The 18,315-nt window shown below is 36.1% G+C and overlaps 2 protein-coding genes across 2 annotated transcripts; one reads left to right on the top strand and one right to left on the bottom strand.

Moving 5' to 3' along the window:
- Positions 1 to 322: 322 nt before the first annotated feature.
- On the top strand, positions 323 to 2,339 carry HELRODRAFT_174631 (hypothetical protein; the record flags this gene model as incomplete). Its single annotated transcript, XM_009022075.1, has 4 exons — positions 323 to 387; positions 1,344 to 1,397; positions 1,592 to 1,895; positions 2,211 to 2,339. The coding sequence occupies 4 exons, from the start codon at positions 323 to 325 to the stop codon at positions 2,337 to 2,339; spliced, it is 552 nt and encodes a 183-aa protein (XP_009020323.1).
- Positions 2,340 to 4,436: 2,097 nt separating this feature from the next.
- HELRODRAFT_174630 (hypothetical protein) lies at positions 4,437 to 7,567 on the bottom strand (the record flags this gene model as incomplete). The annotated part of the gene is made up of 2 exons (XM_009022074.1): positions 4,437 to 4,464; positions 6,753 to 7,567. 2 exons carry the CDS (start codon positions 7,565 to 7,567, stop codon positions 4,437 to 4,439), a joined length of 843 nt encoding a protein of 280 aa, XP_009020322.1.
- Positions 7,568 to 18,315: the final 10,748 nt, after the last annotated feature.

Below are 18,315 nucleotides of genomic sequence, written 5' to 3'. Positions count from 1 at the left end.
GTACAAGTGTATTGAACTTTTTAGTGGCACCCAAATTGATTAGCCTATCTCTACAAATGTAAAAAAAATTATTAAAAAAAACTTTTATTCATTCATTCTATTCAATTTTTTTATTCATTCATTCATTCACACATTCATTAATTTTTTCATTCATTTACTCAATCCTTCCTTTTTACCTTCATTCATTCATTCATAAAAATTATTCAAAAAATTCATTCAACAATAAACTTCATTCATACATTCATTCATTTGACACTTTTTGTTGTTCATTCGCTCGTTCAGCTGCTGTGTATGACGTCACGACGAGGAAGCAAGCGTCGCTATGGCAACCGACAATTTCCCATTCATCATGCCAATGTACGTCGGCGCGCTTTCAAAATGGACGAGGTGTATTTTTTCTCTCCCATGGAATAAAATTTCAATTCCTTGGTCACTCTTTCTTAACACATTTTCTTTCTCTCTCTTTCTTTTTTCCTCTCCCCGTCTTTCTCCTTCTCTCTCTCTCTCTCTATTCTTTCTTTAATATTTCTTTTATCTTTAAGACCTAAATTTTAGAAAAATTATTTTTCAGGAGTTTTTTATCAATTCATTTATTTAAATACGTATTATTAGTTGTTACATTAACAGGCAAATTTTTTGTCTGGCAAATCTGTCGTTCTTTTTCTATTTATATCTCTTTCTCTCTCTCTTTCTCTCTCTCTTCTCTCTTTTTTTTCCCTCTTTCTCTTTCTCTCTCTGTCTCTTTCTCTCTCTTTCCCTTTCTCTCTCTCTATCAGTGTCTGGTAGTATTTTATCTTCATAAATTATTGGCTATTTCATCTTTGCCAGATTCTTTCCTAATGTTTAACGTTCCTCTTTCTACGTTTTTTTTTGGTTCTCTCTGTTCAACTTTTTCACTCTCTCACTCTCTCTCTTTTTTCTCCTTCTCTCTCTTTTACTCGCTTTCCCATTTTTTATCTCTTATCTCAGGTTTTTCTCTTTCTCTATCTCTCTCTCTCTCTCTCTCTCTCTCTCTCTCTCTCTCTCTCTCTCTCTCTTAAATATACGCGGAGAAAAGTTCATACATCGGTGTATGTATAGTGTGTGTGTAGGTGTGTGGTGTGTGTAGGTGTGTGTGTTGTTGCTTGCTTGTTAAAATGTTTGTGGACGTGTCTGTGTGTAGGCAAACTTTTGTGGTGTGTGTGTTTGTAAGTGTATATCGATTTTTTGAGCGTTTCGAATGTTTTTTTGCCTGTTACTAATGATTTTTTGACAACCACACAACAATCACAAAACAACCACACAACAACCACACAACAACCACACAACAACCACACAACAACCACACAACAACCACACAACAGCCACACAACAACCACACAACAGCCATACAACAGCCACACAACAACACTCGTAGAGTGAGGGTTGAAATTAATGATGTCACATCAACAACAAAGTGCATCCAACACATGCACCTACAACAGATAAGAAGTTTCACCATAAATTTTTGTTGTTGTACATTTGAATAAATTACAACAACAACATTAACTACTCTGACATTAACCACATCTCACGATAACATTAAAGTTAATAATAACATCAACAATATCAGCGAAGACGTCAAAATTATTAAAAAAAATTACACTAACAACTACAAATACAACTTCAACTACCTTGACAACACCAACAACAACATCAATAACAACTTCAACAACATCAACAACTTCAAAAACAACTTCAACATCAACAAGAACAACAACATCAACAAGAACAACAACATCAACAACAATTTCAACAACAACAGCAACAACATCAACATCAGTGACATGAACAACATCAAAAAAACCTCCAACAAGACAAGCAACAAATTACAGGACTGCTATTCAGTTGTGATTAAATCTCACTGGGCATGCGAGGTCTCTCAAATGTTTGTATGTAAGTATGTAAGTATGTATGTACGTACGTTTGCATGTGTTTGTGTTTTGTCTACGGCTGTTGATCAACCAACCCACAAACCAACCAAACATTCAACAGACCAACCAGCCAACCAAACATTCAACAGACCAACCAACCAGACAAACAACCAGCCAGCTAGTCAGCCATCCAACAAACAGTCAGCCAACTAACCAACCAGTCAGCCAACCAACCAACGACAAACCAACCAACCAACCTACCAAACTCAAAGCATTTGAACTGTTTTCACGCAGAAAATAATTTAAATAACACTCCAGAGATTGTGCATGAAACATGAAACACCGTTCCTCACTGGAGATTTGAACCCGAGAACCACGCGCTATCTATCTCTTATCGCGGAAATTTCATTTCGAAACATAAAATTAAAAATGAAACAATGTTACTAAAAAATTCTTTCATGTGTGTGCGTGTCTGTGAGCTCTGAAACTCACAAAAATGTTGGACGTTTCTTTGATATAAAGACATAAAACTACAAAAAAAATACAAAAGAGTACTAAGTTTTTCAAAAAAATTGTTCTTTTCTTGGTGGAAACATTAAAAAACAAACATTCAAAAGAAAAATATAATTACCTGTCTGCTGGGAAAATAAATATTTACAGTTTCAGTAAGAGTGTGAAAAATCTCTACTATGCATAGGATGCTGAATTATTTAAGTCTGCTGAATGGATGGATGAAGTTTTGTATACTGCATACCCGTTTTCAACCTCTCTCTCTCTCTCTCTTTCTCTTTCTCTCTCTCTCTCTCTCTCTCTCTCTCTCTCTCTCTCTCTCTATTTCCTTCTATCTTTCCATTTCTTGTGCGATGTCATTTTTGCATTCTTTTATCAGTCTTTTTTCCTCTTTTAGGTTTCATCTTTTTATCCCCCTCTTACAACCTCTCTCTTTCTCTCTCTCTCTTTCTCTTCTCTCACTTTTTTTCTAGTACTCTCTTCCATTTTATCTACGGAATCATCGCCCCCCGCCACATCAAACAATGTAACATACAAAAAAAAATTATTACCCAGCAAACAAACAACCAGTCGAGGAGAATAAAACAACATAGGTGATTAAACTTATAGAAGCCGGACATTGTACTATTGCTAAGATGTGTGTGTGTCTGTGTGTGTGTTTGTGTGTGTGTGTTTGTGTGTGTGTGTGTGTGTGTGTGTGTGTGTGTGTGTGTGTGTGTGTGTGTGTGTGTGGTATATGCGTAGTACAGGCCCTAATTAAATTGGTTGTTTTATTGGTTTTATAAATTTTTTAAAATGATGCATTTGGGTAGTTATTCTTTTTGTGTTTGCCTAGAGCGTGAATATATAATGCGCATAAATAACGCACGCACACACACATACATACACATACAAACATACACACACACACATGCATACACACATAAACACGCATACATGTGAAAACCCAGCTTGTATCTGTATGTACTATTTTGTTTAATGTACTCAAATATATGCGTGTCTGTCGTGTCTGTGTGTGTGTAAATGTGTTTGTTGGTGAAGTGTGCGTGTGTGTGTGTGTGCGTGTGTGTGTGTGTGCGTTATTGTGTGGGTGTGTGTGAAAAGCCCTTTAAAAAAATAACAAATTTCCGAAAAATCTGTCCCCGACATCAAGTGATCCACTTACATAAAACTTTCTGAGATTATTTATTTTTATTAAGAAACCTTGGAAGTTATAAAATGCATATTTAATGAATTGAATAATAATAATTTTATGTAATTAACAATATAATAATGTTAATAATAATTATGATAATAGTTTTTTAAGCAAATATGATACTTTTTATCAAACTTAACATAAAAAATATTATTATGATAATTTAGGTTAGGAGACTTAAGTAAATATAAGTTGTATATAGATATATGTGTTAAAGTAAGCAATTATAATTATAATAATGATAGTTAAGTTATAATAGTAATTCACAACGAGACAGCAAATTTACAGACATAAAGCATTTCAATATAAGATAATATAACGTATAATTGATCAGAGCATGTAATACTTTGTACAATAAGAATGAGATGGTAGGATGGAGTTAGACAACTAGTTAAGCTCCAGAGAGGAAGGTCTCCCTCCTGGTATATAATAGGCAAGCGCAGGAGTTAAGAAGCGCAAGTTACCTTAGTTAAGAATTAATGGGCGAGTCGTTTCTCGTTCGATTTCGATTATTTTAAACTTACTTTATAACATTTTAAACATTAACTAATTCTCTACACACGAAAGTCGTTAATTAAAGTCGCTTCTCATTATTATATGTACATGAACAATTTCGAGTTATTTAACATTGAGCGAGCGGGTTTACAGAAACAGAAAGAGTTCCCTCAAGAACAAACTATGTTGATCGTTCAGAAACAGTCGTAGAACGGTGAAGAGCGAGCAGTATAACAATATTCGTTGAAAATATACAAATTCACATAGTACATGGATTCGTATATTTATTTCCAAAGGTTGAAAATTTATTTTGAATGATTTATTTTAGTTTCAAACTGTAAAGTTTAAAATCGTTCCGAATATGGCATTACTCTTTTGTTTGTTATCCAATGCAATTTTTAGTCTAATTAAATGAAGTTAGTTGAAATGACAATAACAACAAACACAAAAACATCATCAACAACAACAACATCAGATACTACTACAACAATGAAAACAATAACAACAACAACAACATTAATAGCATCAACTGCAACGGTAAGGATGAAAAAAACCGAGTTTATCAGTGTTGTTTTTCTGTAACATTAAACCTTCATTCAATATATCTACTTTTGAGTAAACACAAACACACACACGCACGCACACACATACACACGCACACACATACTCTTTCTCTTTTTGTCATGGAATACATCTTCGCGTTCGACGAATTGTGTCATTGATGAGTCCTTTGATGCGAGAACAAGCCTATTCTTGATGAACATCGACGACCACAGGTTCCGCAAACCCACACCCCTGTGCTGTTACCATCCCGGGCCACCTGCCTGCTTACGCCGTCCTCTTTTTCCAACTAGAGCTGCAATGCGCGCCTCCTCAAAGGCGGAAACTGCCGCTTGTGAGCGTGTCTTCCACTGTGAACGCTCGAGCGCAACGACACCCAAGGTTTTAGAATCCAGTCCGACATTTTTTAGGTTTTCCTTCAGATTATCTTTAAATCTGCGAACTGGACCGCTTGCAAGGCGAACTCCAGAAGCCAGCTGTCCGAAAAACGCCTGTTTGGGAATTCTTGTGTCCGGCATGCGGATAACGTGTCCCGCCTAACAAAACTGTGCCTGTAACAAAAACGCCTCAATAACCAAGATACCACACATTTCCAATACAGTCGTATTTGGCACCCTATCCTCCTATTTAACGTTAGCGATAACCCGTAGACATCTCATATGAAACTGATCGAGTCTACGTATATGGCGCCTATAAGTAATCCATGTCTCACATCCATACAACATTGTGGTTAACACAACTGCCTTATAGACAGATATTTTAGTAGCCAGCGACACACCCCGTTCCTTCCAGAGTCGTCCACTCAAACCACCAAAAGCAGCACCAACCTTGGCAATCCTAACCGTAATTTCATCATCGATTGCAGTAGTGTTGGAGAGGTAGCTACCAAGGTAGCAAAATCGATCCACAGCGTTCAACTGCGAGCCACCAATAGTTACGATGGCTTTAGAATCCGACGAAATAGGATAGCTTTGGTGCAGAACCTCTGTTTTCTTCCTGCTCACCGTGAGTCCAAACCTTTCTGCAGTAGTGTGGAAACAGTTGAACTGAGCCTGAACTTCACTTTGTGTATGTGCAACCAAAGCGCAGTCATCCGCAAAGAGCAGGTCGCGGACTATTGTGGTTTGTGTTTTTGACTTCGTCTGTAGGCGTCTGATGTTGAAAACGTCTCCATCCATGCGATAGCAGATTGAAATGCCCTCTACACAATGTTGAAAGGCGACTCGAAGCATTAGGGAGAAGTAAATGTTGAACAGTAAGGGAGCTATGACACACCCCTGCTTGGTACCATTCGTCACCTCAAAGTCCGGGGATCGATCACCATTTTCAACTACGGTTGCCCTCATGCCTTCATGAATGATAAGGGCATCCTTAAAATCTTGAGGAACCGATTTCCTATCCCACATGTCTTGGAACATTGTCACCATCCTGGTTTTAAGTTCGATGACACCACATTTGAAGAGTTCTGCCGGCAGCCCGTCCAAACCCGGAGCTTTTCCATTCGACATTTGGGTGATTGCTTTTTCCACTTCAGACAGGCTAGGGGGATCATCGAGATCACCTGCAATGCTCCAGTCAGGCAACTCAGCAAGGACTGAGTCATCAAACCGGGATTCTTGATTTAGCACACTGTTGAAGTGTTCAGCCCAACGAGCCAGGATTCCATGGCCATCCTTGATGAGTGTTTGACTATCTTTAGACAGTACCGGGACACTACCGGAGCTGCGGGGACCAAACACAGTTTTCAGATTTCTGTAAAATGATTTCATGTCTCCGCGACCGGCCGCTACTTGCAATTCATCAGCTCTGGCAGACCATCAAGATTCCTTCATCTGACAAAGCCTCCTCTGTGCAAAACTGCGTGCTTGCGTGTAGCATGCTTTCTTGACGCAGTTGCCCCTGTCATCTATCCAAGAAAGATGGGTGCTGTGCATGTTGTCCAGCAGCCCACGTGCCTCCGTATCCTGATCGTCGAACCAGTCCTTAGGCTTAATATGCTGATATCCAAGCACACAATCTGCTTGAAATTTGACCATTCTGTGCTCTCATTTGTTGAAAACTCACCACACAATGCTTTGCGGAACAAATTTCTAGCTGACGGTTCTGTTAGCCGAGTCACATCCAGTTTGGCTTTCTTTACAGTTTTGTGATGCCTTCTGACTGGTTTAACAGTAAGAAACACCGACATCTTGATGAGGCGATGATCTGACCACATTGTTGATGCTCGCACCGCTTTAGTTAGACGAGCGAGACGAAGATCGCGTTGTCTGATAAGTATGTAGTCGATGAGATGCCAGTGTCCTGAACGTGGATGTTTCCAGCTAGTCTTCTTCCTGTCAGCCTGTTGGAAGACTGTATTTGTCACCACAAGATTGTGCTCTGTACAAAATTCGAGGAGCATGGTTCCATTTGAATTTTCCCTACCAACTCCATTTCGTCCAAGCACTTTTGGCCACAAGATGTGGTCTTTACTCACACGGGCGTTAATATCACCTAAGACAAACAACTGATGGTTGTGTGGTGTTGAACGAACAGCGTCACCGAGCTGCTCATAAAACAAGCTCTTTTCCTCAAAAGTTGCTCCAATCGTTGGCGCATAGCAGCTGATCAAGGTAGCAGTGTGACCACCCTCCAGGTTGAGCCGCATCCTCCTTAGGCATGGTGAAATACCATAAGGTACCTCCTGTACAGATTTCAGGAGTGTGCTACGAATGGCAAAGCCCACTCCACCAGTACGTACCTCACCTGCAGAATGACCTTGGCAAAAGAAGGTGTAACCAGCACCTCTCTCCTCAAACTGTGTTGCTGCAGAGATTCTTGTCTCGCTGAGCGCAGCAACATCGATGTCATAACGCGCAAGTTCACGCGCAACAATGGCAGATCGACGTTCATGACATTTCCCAAGATTCAACATTGTTCGGACGTTCCATGAAGCCAAATTTAAAATTTTTGTTTTCTTTTGACCGCATAGTAGGATACCCAGTCAGCCGCGGTAGGCTGACAAGGTCGGCAACATATTGGCTAGCTTGTTTTAGGACAGATTTTTAGCCCCCTCTCCGGTTGGAGAAAGCAGTGCATCCCTGAATAGGGCTGCTTTGTCACCCTGGCAGGATACGAAAATTGCTGTAGCTATTAGCAACAAACGACCATCACACCAAGGCCGCCTGTTTGTTGTGTTGTGACTAGACACTGCCAGTAGTACCCTCTACCTGTGCCACTCGCCAATCGCCGCAGAACTTTGTTTGCACATCCATACAAGCATCAGACCACCAAGACCACCTTCACACTGGTTGATTTAAGTTTACACTCTATCCTCCACAGGGGTCGGTATCAGCAGGCACAATGAGTTGAGACACGCCGAGCGACCAGTGTGGACGCAGAAGTTTGGATGAAACTGCGGTGCAGTTTTATCCTCGTAGCCAACTATCCTGGCTAGATTTTTAACTGGGTTTACTCCCAGGCCTTTCCCAACCGTGGGTATAGCCGCAAGGCTGCGGAGGTTTGAAATCAGAGTTTTCCTTCTCCTAGATGGTATTTCCTTACGAGCGCCATCCGCCCGGAACCTGGTTTAGGCACCAGTAACTCGCCTTCGCCCTCTCCTGTTAGTTAGTAGCAGCCCCCGCCACGTGCAGGAAGGAGTAGGACTTCGATGGTCGTAGCGCGCACGCTACAAGTCTTTGGTGGCATTTTGTAGAACTGGGGAGTTCAGCCCCAGATCACCACCGGCAAGCCATCGCGTTTGGGGGCTTTTTGTCATATACACACACTCACACTCCCTTTCCCTCTCTTTTTCACACACCCACACATACACGTACACACACACACACATACAAACACACACATACAGATACAGATTTTTTCTCTCTCGATCTCATTCACACACACACACACACACACACACACACACACACACACACACACACACACACGTACGAACTGACATGTGATATCGTTAGCAAACATTGATTTGAAAAAATTTGTTGTGTAAACCGTCGTGTTGGAATATATTCGGAGCGTGGTCGCTTCAGGAAAACTACAGATTTTGAGTCAACATTGAGAAAAAATGGTACTAGTAACATTAAAAATTATTACGTTAGTACGTTAAACATTTCAATAATAATTAATAATTAATTAATAATTTATTAATAATTGTAAATTAGTAAAAATTTAAGAATATTTTAAAATTTATATGCTTCATATGAGGCAGCCGAAATTAGCATCTCTGGAGAAGCTACAAAGAAGAAAAGCGCTTCTCAAATGCCAGAAAAATTTATAAAAGTAACTCACTCGCAGAAAATTGACATGTCGAAGAGATTTTTTCAATTGTTGTCAACAATAAAAAAAAAATTTTGTTGCTATTTTTAAAATTAATTCGTCGGTTGAGAAATAATCAAAGTTGAAAAACCTAAAATTATTTCAGAATCTTGATAAAGAGATAAAATTTATTAAAATTTTCAAATAGTGTGAAAATATAATTCCAAGAAAGAAAACTGGAAATAAAAATAGCAGATGACCATAGAAGGGTCACATCCACACACATCCACACATATTCACACACGTTCACACACGTACACAAACAGGCAAACCACGCATAGGCATATGATTTATATGCACACGCACACGGCTGGCACACTCGGGCCATCATTTAACAGGAGAAAATAATCAAAAGCTGCAATAAATACGTACATACAGTGGCCATCGAACAAGGATGCTGTGTTAATGAATAGTAAAATTACTGCAACTAGTAGCTGTTGTAGTAGCAGCTGTAGTCGTAGCAGCAGCAGCTGTTGTAGTAGTAGCTGTAGTAGTAACAGCAGCAATAGCAGCAGTAGTAGCAGTAAGTTTAGCTTCATTATTGTTAGCAGAAGTAGTAACATCAACAACAATAATAACGTTAATGATAATAACTGTCTGGATTAATGTTAAGAGCGTAATTTGTACTGTTTTTTTAATAGTTGTAGTATCAGCATTAGCAATGTAGTAGAGTAATAGTAGTAATAGTAGTAGTAGTAGTATCAGTATTAGTAGTAGTAGTAGTAGTAGTAGTAGTAGCAGTAGTAGCAGTAACAATAATAGCAGTCGTAGCAGTCGTAATAGTAGCAGCGATAGAAGTAGCGTTAGTTGCGACAATATTTTTAAGTTATGTTATCGTAATCATTGACAATCGTTCTGCAATATATTAGACGCTATTGATTTATTTCATTGCGTAGTACCGAATGTGAGTGTATTTGTTTGTGAGTGTGTGTGTGTGTGTGTGCGTCGTGTGTGTGCGTCGTGTGTGTGCGTGTGTGTGTGCGTGTGTGTGTGTGTGTGTGTGTGTTAGAGAAGGACGCTATCTTGCTTTGTGCGTGGGTCTTAGGGCTGAACTCCCAGCCTCTATTGAAAAATATAATCAGGGTCAAGGTTAAATTTAGCAAGATCTCTGTATGAATTTATAATAAGCAGTTTTTCAGTCCACAAATCAGCAACATTAGAGTAGCATCTATAAAAACTAATAATACTTTTGTTTGAAAAATTGTTCCAAAATATGGAAAGATCGCTCAACATTAACAATGACAAAAGCAGCAGCAGCAACAACAACAACGACATCAAAACATCAACAACAACAACATTGCAAAAATCAGCAACGACCTCAAAAACATCAACAACAACAGTAGCAGCAAAACAAACATCTTCAGGCAACTAACTTCAAAGGCAACAAAATAAATTTAGCCAATTGATTGCATTAAATCGCATTTCAATAAGTGAGAGGTAATTGATTTTAAACCCAGCCAGCACTTGCTACGGACATTCTAAATCTAGATTTAGAATGCATAGGCACAATTTGATAGTTGTTGTTGTTGTTTTGTTGTTGTCTTTGCTGTTGTCGTTGCCAATGTAGTTGTTGTTATTGTTGTTGGTGGTGTTATTTGTAGCTGTTGGTATCAATGTTTTTGTTATATTTTTGTTTTTGCTGTTGTATTTACTATGGTGGTACTAATCTAGACACTCAACAAAATTTTCAATCCAAAAAACAGAGCAAGAAATAACACAGCGATAATAAATCAATGTAAAACAACACAAGAATTTTTTTAATTTGAGCGAATTAATGTTGTTCAGTACTGTTTACGTAGTGTACTGATGCGCGCGTGTGTGTGGTGTTTGTGTGTGTATGTGTTTATGTATTTTTGTAAGTTTATATATGTGTGTGTGTGTTTCTGTATGTGTGTACAATTGTTTGTGCCATGGAACCTTAGAACGAGATGTTCTTGGTTTGTGCATACAAATGTGTGCATTGTCATCGTGTGCATTTTTTGGAATGTATGTTGTTTGTTTGTGTGTATGTGTAAGTGTGCGTGAGATTGTGTGTGTATGTAAAAATGTACGATAATTATGAACAAATGGAAACCACAAGCAAATAATGAAATAAGGATTGTATGTAATTAATATGATTATATCTCATATGTAAGCAAACACATTTAAAGTGAATTAACCTATGTATATAATGTAAAAATGTAAGTGCCAGCACAACATGATGTGGTTTTTAAAATTGATTATTTGTGATGATTTCTACGGTACATGTAGTGGTTTTCGGGGTAATTGTAGTAGCATTTGAGGTATATGTAACAGAAATTGTTGCAAGTAAGATAGTTTTTGCCAAATCTATGATAGTAATTTGGGTATATGTAATAGAATTTGCAGTACATTTGAAGGTATTTACTGTAAGGTAATGATATTTTAGGTACATATGATAAATTATGGAGTATATATGATTGTATTTATATATATATATATATATATATATATATATATATATATATATATATATATATATATATATATATGTAATGGAATTAGAGGTAAATATGATAGTATTTGAGATATGTATATAGTGGTTTTAACGAACTGAACATACGTACAAAAACAAACACACACACACACACATGCATGCATACATCACTATCTCTTAGTCGAAACGTCTGCAAATTAGCCACGTGAAATGGAGATGATTTGTTTGCCCACACGTGGAATTACAAACATGTAAATAAACTTTTTTGTTCGGGAAGAAAAAAAATCCATCGCCAAATACTAACTATTTTTATGGGATTCAACAAAATTTTATGTGAATGTGAGGTCGTAGCATTAGAAGATGCAATAGAAGTGGTAGTACCAACAACAGCAGCAGTAGTAGCAGCTGTAGTAAGTAGTAGTAGTAGTAGTAGTAGTAGTAGTAATAATATTAGTAGTAGTAATAGTAGTAGTAGTAGTAGCAGCAGTATTAGTAGTAGTAGTAATAGTAGTAGTAGTAGTAGTAGTAGTAAGTAGTAGTAGTAGAAGTAGTAGTAGTAGTAGTAGTAGTAATTATATTAGATATTAGTAGTAGTAGTAGCAGTAGTAGTAGTAGCAGCAGCAGCAGGAGAAGACACCAAAGAAAGACCAACGACAACGACATATCACTGTGCAGAGTACCTTCAAGAGAGAGATATTGAAGAAAATGCTTCAATATTTTCATTACACACGGATAAGGATGCTAAATTGGTTAGGTCGAGTTCATCCTGAAAAACATGGGGCTATCGATTGATATTTCTGGAAGAAATTATTTGGGGGACAGTTTTTCTTATAATTATTTTAGGCCAAGTTTTTTCAGATGAATTTCGTAGAAGTTAATTATATTAGTAGTAGTAGTAGTAGTAGTAGTAGTAGTAGTAGTAGTAGTAGTAGTAGTAGCAGTAGTAGTAGTAGTAGTAGTAGTAGTAGTAGGAGTAGTAGTAGTTAATTTCTAGTAGGAGTTAAGTTTTTTCATATTTTCTAGTGATTTTAGTCATTTTTTTTATATTTTAAGATGTATGTTAACTAGGTAGAAACATTTTTTTATTATATATAATTTCAAAAAATTTTTTTCGTAAAATGACTCCGTATCGATTTTGATTCACAATATAGATAGGAAAAAACTCTCTGCCAAAACAAAAATGTATCAGAAGTGTTTCATTATAGTTCCCAAACTAATTTTTGAAAAAAAATTTAATTTTTTTTTCTGAGAAATTCGGAAAAAGGAGTTTAATTGGACACTGTCCAAAATAATTCAATATCATATTGGTTTTTAATCATCATGATTGTTTGTCATCATTCTTATAAACATCGTCGTCTTCATCATTGCCATCGTCATCATCATGTCATCATCATCGTCGTCGTGTCGCCAAGGCAGTCACAGATGCACGTAGCGTCGTCTATTAATCAACTTTCATTTGTAAGCATTGGGTATTATATAGAGGTCGATGATGATGATGGTGGCCATGAGGATGATGATGATGTTGTTGTTGACGATGATGATGATGATGATGATGATGATGATGATGACGATGATGATGATGACGATGATGATGATGATGACTGAATGACTAAATGACTAGCAGGAAGATAAACAAAAATGAAGCCGACAAAAAGTTTAGCAAAATGATAAGAAAGGGATGATGACGTCAAAGTGATGACGAAAACGACGATGATGCTCAAAATTATTACCCTAACTCTAACAAACATTCACCCTACGTATATCACTGCATGTTAATTCAATTTGTGATGGCCAGTGTACAAATCTACAGGGCCAAGTTAATATTTTATCTTCTCTTTGTGCAGTTTTAATTTATTTTTCCAGAATTCCGTGAAGAAATATCTATCAATTATAATAAAATATGGAAAAAATTTGATTGGAATAATAATTAAACGTCAAAGGCTTTTAAACGTCAAGTTTTTCATCATATATTCAAAAAAAAATGGATTCTTAAATAACGAAATTATAACATGGTTTATTAAGTTTTAGTTAAAAATAATTGGCCATTTTCAACACCATCACAACAGCAAACAACAACAACAAAACAACAACACAACAACAACAATTACAGCAACCAAAACAACACAACAACAACAACTTCAGCAACCAAAACTACGCAACAATTACAACACACAATAACAACAAACACAATAGGAACTACAGCAACAACAACAAACAACAACAACAACAAACAACAACAGCAACAACAACAAACAACAACAGCAACAACAACAAACAACAACAGCAACAAACAACCAGAACAACAACAAACCGCAAAAATCAAATCCCGTTTTGCTGCGGGATAGAGATGCAATAAAAACCAATTACATTTCTTGACTCTGTGAAATATTATGAAAAAAATAATAATTTGCGTCAAATGAACAGCAGAAATACAATATTTTGAAATTAAGATTTAAAAAAAATCATTAAAAAGTCATAAACAACGACGTTTTAAATTAAACTTTAATAAGAACAAATGTGTCGTAATGTTTCTATCTACATACACACCACACACACAAACACACTCACACACACATTACCAACATAACTGCGCACATACATACCGTGACAACAGTATACATTCATACTGACTATGTATGTATGTATGCACGTACGTACATCATACATACATACAAACATACATACATACATACATCGATTGCATGCCTAACCATGGCTTGTTCATCAAAACGGGTTCATACATACATACATACAGACAGACATACATACATACATACATACATACATACATACATACATACATACATACATAAATTCATACATACATACATACGTACATACATACATAAAAAAAACCAACGAGTAATAGAAACAAACGAAGAAATGAAAATAAAAAGCAAAGAAATAAAATGCCTAGCCCAACCACATAAAACAAGTTTAAATATACAAAGACACTAGAAATTATTTACAAGGGACATCACACCAAGTCGCTTAACTTACGGCATTTTTAACGCCTTTTTGCTTGGACCAAAAGTACACAGGCAAAAAATTTCGTATTTTATTTTATTTTTTTTTTTAAATAAATTCAAACACTGAGAATAAAACCACAATAGATTAACTTTTACTCGAAGTTACATAACAAAATGTAGAAAATAAATACTATACATACATACTATACATAAAAATAATACAAAAACACAAATACAAAAACACAAATACAAAGTTTTTTTTACGCAAATAGTAGCAGATTTTTTGGGAAACCACGGCCACACACGGCTTAATGGTCTGGATTCGCCCTTCCGTACAAAACTATTTTACAATTTAATGATACAACAGAAGCACAAGAATACATAACTACTCATCATAACACAATGTTTTAATGCAAAACACGATACTAAATATACAACACTATACAATACAAACAGACAATACGAAAAGACGATATATTTTAAGATGCAAAGTTGTACAACGACAAAGTATTTAAGATATTAGAGCAGTGCATGTTAGAATGTACAAAAACATATCAAGAACTTTTAAAGCAAAATCAGAAGAACACAACAAAACATACAAGAAACTGAACTCAGAGCGAACGTAAATAAGATAAAAATTGTATGTATGTATACAATTTCTACATTGAGAATCTAAAAATATGTAATATAAAATATGCTCAAAAGCAAACACACACACACACATACACACACACATATTTATATTTATATATGCATATAGGTATGTAAGTATGTGTGTGTGTCTGTATCTGTGTGTGTCTGTAACTATGTGTGTGCGTGTTTAAGTAGTGTGTTTGTGTTTATATATGTATGTATTAATATATGGATGCATGTGTGTCCGTGTGAGTGTGCGTGGCTCAATGTTTGTTTGCATTTCATTGAATCTATATGTGAATTGTGTGACCGTATGTGCGTGTATGTCTTTCTGTATGTATGTGTGTCCATGTGTGTGTATGTGTGTGTGTATGTGTGTGTGTGTGTGAGTACTGAGTACTAGCAAACTCAAGAGAATAAAAGGATATCTTGATATCAGATGAACTATAAATCAATAATATGCAAACACGGGGGAATGAACAAATCTTTTTGAAAATTCTTTTGATATTCTGTCTCTCTGTCTGTCTATCTGTCTGTCTATCTGCCTGTCTGTTTGTCTGTCTGTATGGGTGTATATCTTTCTGTCTGTATAGACGTATATCTGTTTGTTTGTCTGTATGTGAGAGTGTATGTATGTGTGTAAGTGTTTTTCGTTTGTATGCGGTTGTCTTTGTCAAATATGCTTATATGTGATCGTTGTCGTTTGGGTATTTCTATGTTTGCATGTGTATGTATGTGTGTTTGTGTGTGTGTGTGTGGTGTGTGTGTTCGTTTGTCAAGCATGTTTTTTTTTTAAGAAATGTCTATAATTTCTTAAATTCGCACGCCATTTGATTATAAACGTTACGAACAGTGCCGTACATTTATGCGATTATGCTTGAAGACGTGCTGACCTTTAAGTGTTTTTAGATGAGTATGTATATGTTTGTATTTACGTGCGTTTCATCAGGTATTTGTATGTATTGTATACGTGTGTGTTTATGTGCGTGTATGTGTGTTGTTTAAACGTGCTTAAACTCTTGTGAATGTGTGTGTGTTTGGATGTGTATATCGTGTATATGCGTGTGTGTATGTGTGTGGTGTGTGTGCATGTGTATGTGTGTGTGTTTTTAGTATGTGTATCTAAGTGGCGATGTATGAATGTGCAGACAACTGAAGAAGAATAGCTCGAGGTAAGCTTGCCATCTATAACTTTTGATAACACTCTCCTCCCTTCTCTCGCTAATCCGTGGTGTCAACATTTAATTCTACTTTCTCCAAGCTGCAAATACAAATTCATGATCCGCGCTGCGGTTTTAAAGGAATTGGAAGAAGAATATGGATGGAATATTCGGCCCGCCAATTATTTTTACAAAGCTTAATTTTAAAATTTTTTACGTGAAATTCAAATTTAAAAATGAAATTTTGAGAGTGTGATAGTTAGTTTAGTTTTTAAATTCTTAGTTTTAAAAATTAAAAATATTTACGAGTGAAAGAGTTTAACGGTTGAAGGCCCTAAGACCTGTGTGCAGCCGGAATCGGGTTCAAAAACATAGATATCCTGACCTCTCATATGCAATGAAAAGATTCGCAACAACATGCAACATAAACTATTCTACAACAACAACAACAAATGAATGACAACAACGACGAAAACAACAGCAAACCAGAGACAACAAAAACAACATTAATAGCCACAACGGAGTTGAGGTCTTTGAACTATAGAAGTAAAAAAAAAAATTTTACCCAACATATAAAACCAAAACAGAAAAACATACCTAAACAAGCAACCAAAAAACAGAAATAACAAAAAACAAGTAGACAACTCAAAAATAAAAAAACAAACAAACCATAACCTACGTAAGCAGAGGCCAAAAATAAACAAACAACACTCAAAAAATTAAAAAAAAAACCTCAGATAAAAACAAAGAGGCAACAAAAAAAAAGAAAAAAAAACTAAACAAATATAGGCAAACATGACATCAACAGACATTAACGCGCGTCACGGCCACTGAATGATGTGGAGTTAATTTCAAAAAGTGTAAAAAAAATTTCTGGCGAAAGTTTCAAAATTTGAACAAAAATTGAAAAATGTCGGTTAAAACGTATGAAAGTAACATGAAATTGTTATTATAAGTCAACATAACTCGCGACGAAATGGGCTAAACTTGCTAAAGACACACACAGACAAACACACACACACACAAACACACTCGCGCACGCACGCACACATCAATATCACAAATATATAACACGAAAAATGATTAACAAACATAAAGTATAATGGATACAAAGATACAATCTACAAGAATACAAAAAAAAACATAACGTGTTACAGAAATAATGCACTAATGTGATAATACCCAAGAAATACCTTCGCAGACAATACAATACCTCGTGTATAATACGGGCGAAATACGATGAGACAGTCCAAATTACACTGCCATTTCTAATCATTTGGAGTTATTATGGAAATTTGAGAAAGATACAAATACAAATGTAGGCACGTGTGTTTGTTTGCGTATTTCGCATGTTTCTATTTGTGTGTTTTGGTATGCGTTTGTTTTTGTAAAGTTGTATGTTTTTTTATTTCGTTTTTATGTATAAATTTGTATTTGAGAATCGTCGTTTATTAGTTTGCATAGGCGTGTGTGTGTCTGTGTGGATCCATTCGAAAATATTTCAGAAAAAATATCTCCAAATAACCATAAAACTTATAAAAATAAACTATTGCAGTGTAGTAAGTAAAAACAGCAGCAGCAGCAGTCGCTGTAGAAGCAAGAAAATTTGTAGTCGTAGTAGTAGTGGCAGCAGCAAAAGTAGTGGTAGTAATAGTAGTAATAGTAATAGTAGTAGTAGTAGCAGCAGCAGCAGTAGTAGTAGTAGTAGTAGTAGCAGTAGTAGTAGTAGTAGTAGTAGTAGTAGTAGCAGTAGTAGTAGTAGCAGTAGTGGTAGTAGTGGTGGTGGTAGTAGTGGTAGTAGTGGTGGTGGTAGTAGTAGTAGCAGCGCGAGAAGCCAATTTGTCCTGGCTAATGTCGTCCCCACTAATGATTTCGTTGTCAAAATCTTCGGAGTAAACGTGGAAATTATTATTATCGCTTTTTCTTGTTTTATTGTGCACATTGTTATTACTATTATTATTATTATTGGTTTCAGTATTATTATTATTATTGTTGTTGTCGTTGTTGTTATTATTATTATGTTATTATTATTTGTATAATTTATATTTATTATATAATTAATGACAATTAATTCAATTTAAAAAAACACCGGCACGACTTGACTGCTATTATGCTATTTATGATGAGGACG

This window comes from Helobdella robusta (assembly GCF_000326865.2).
Source record: "Helobdella robusta unplaced genomic scaffold HELROscaffold_30, whole genome shotgun sequence".
Taxonomy (NCBI): Eukaryota; Metazoa; Annelida; class Clitellata; order Rhynchobdellida; family Glossiphoniidae; genus Helobdella; species Helobdella robusta.
Note: the sequence above shows the minus strand (reverse complement) of the source record. Positions and strands in the feature narration are given on the sequence as shown.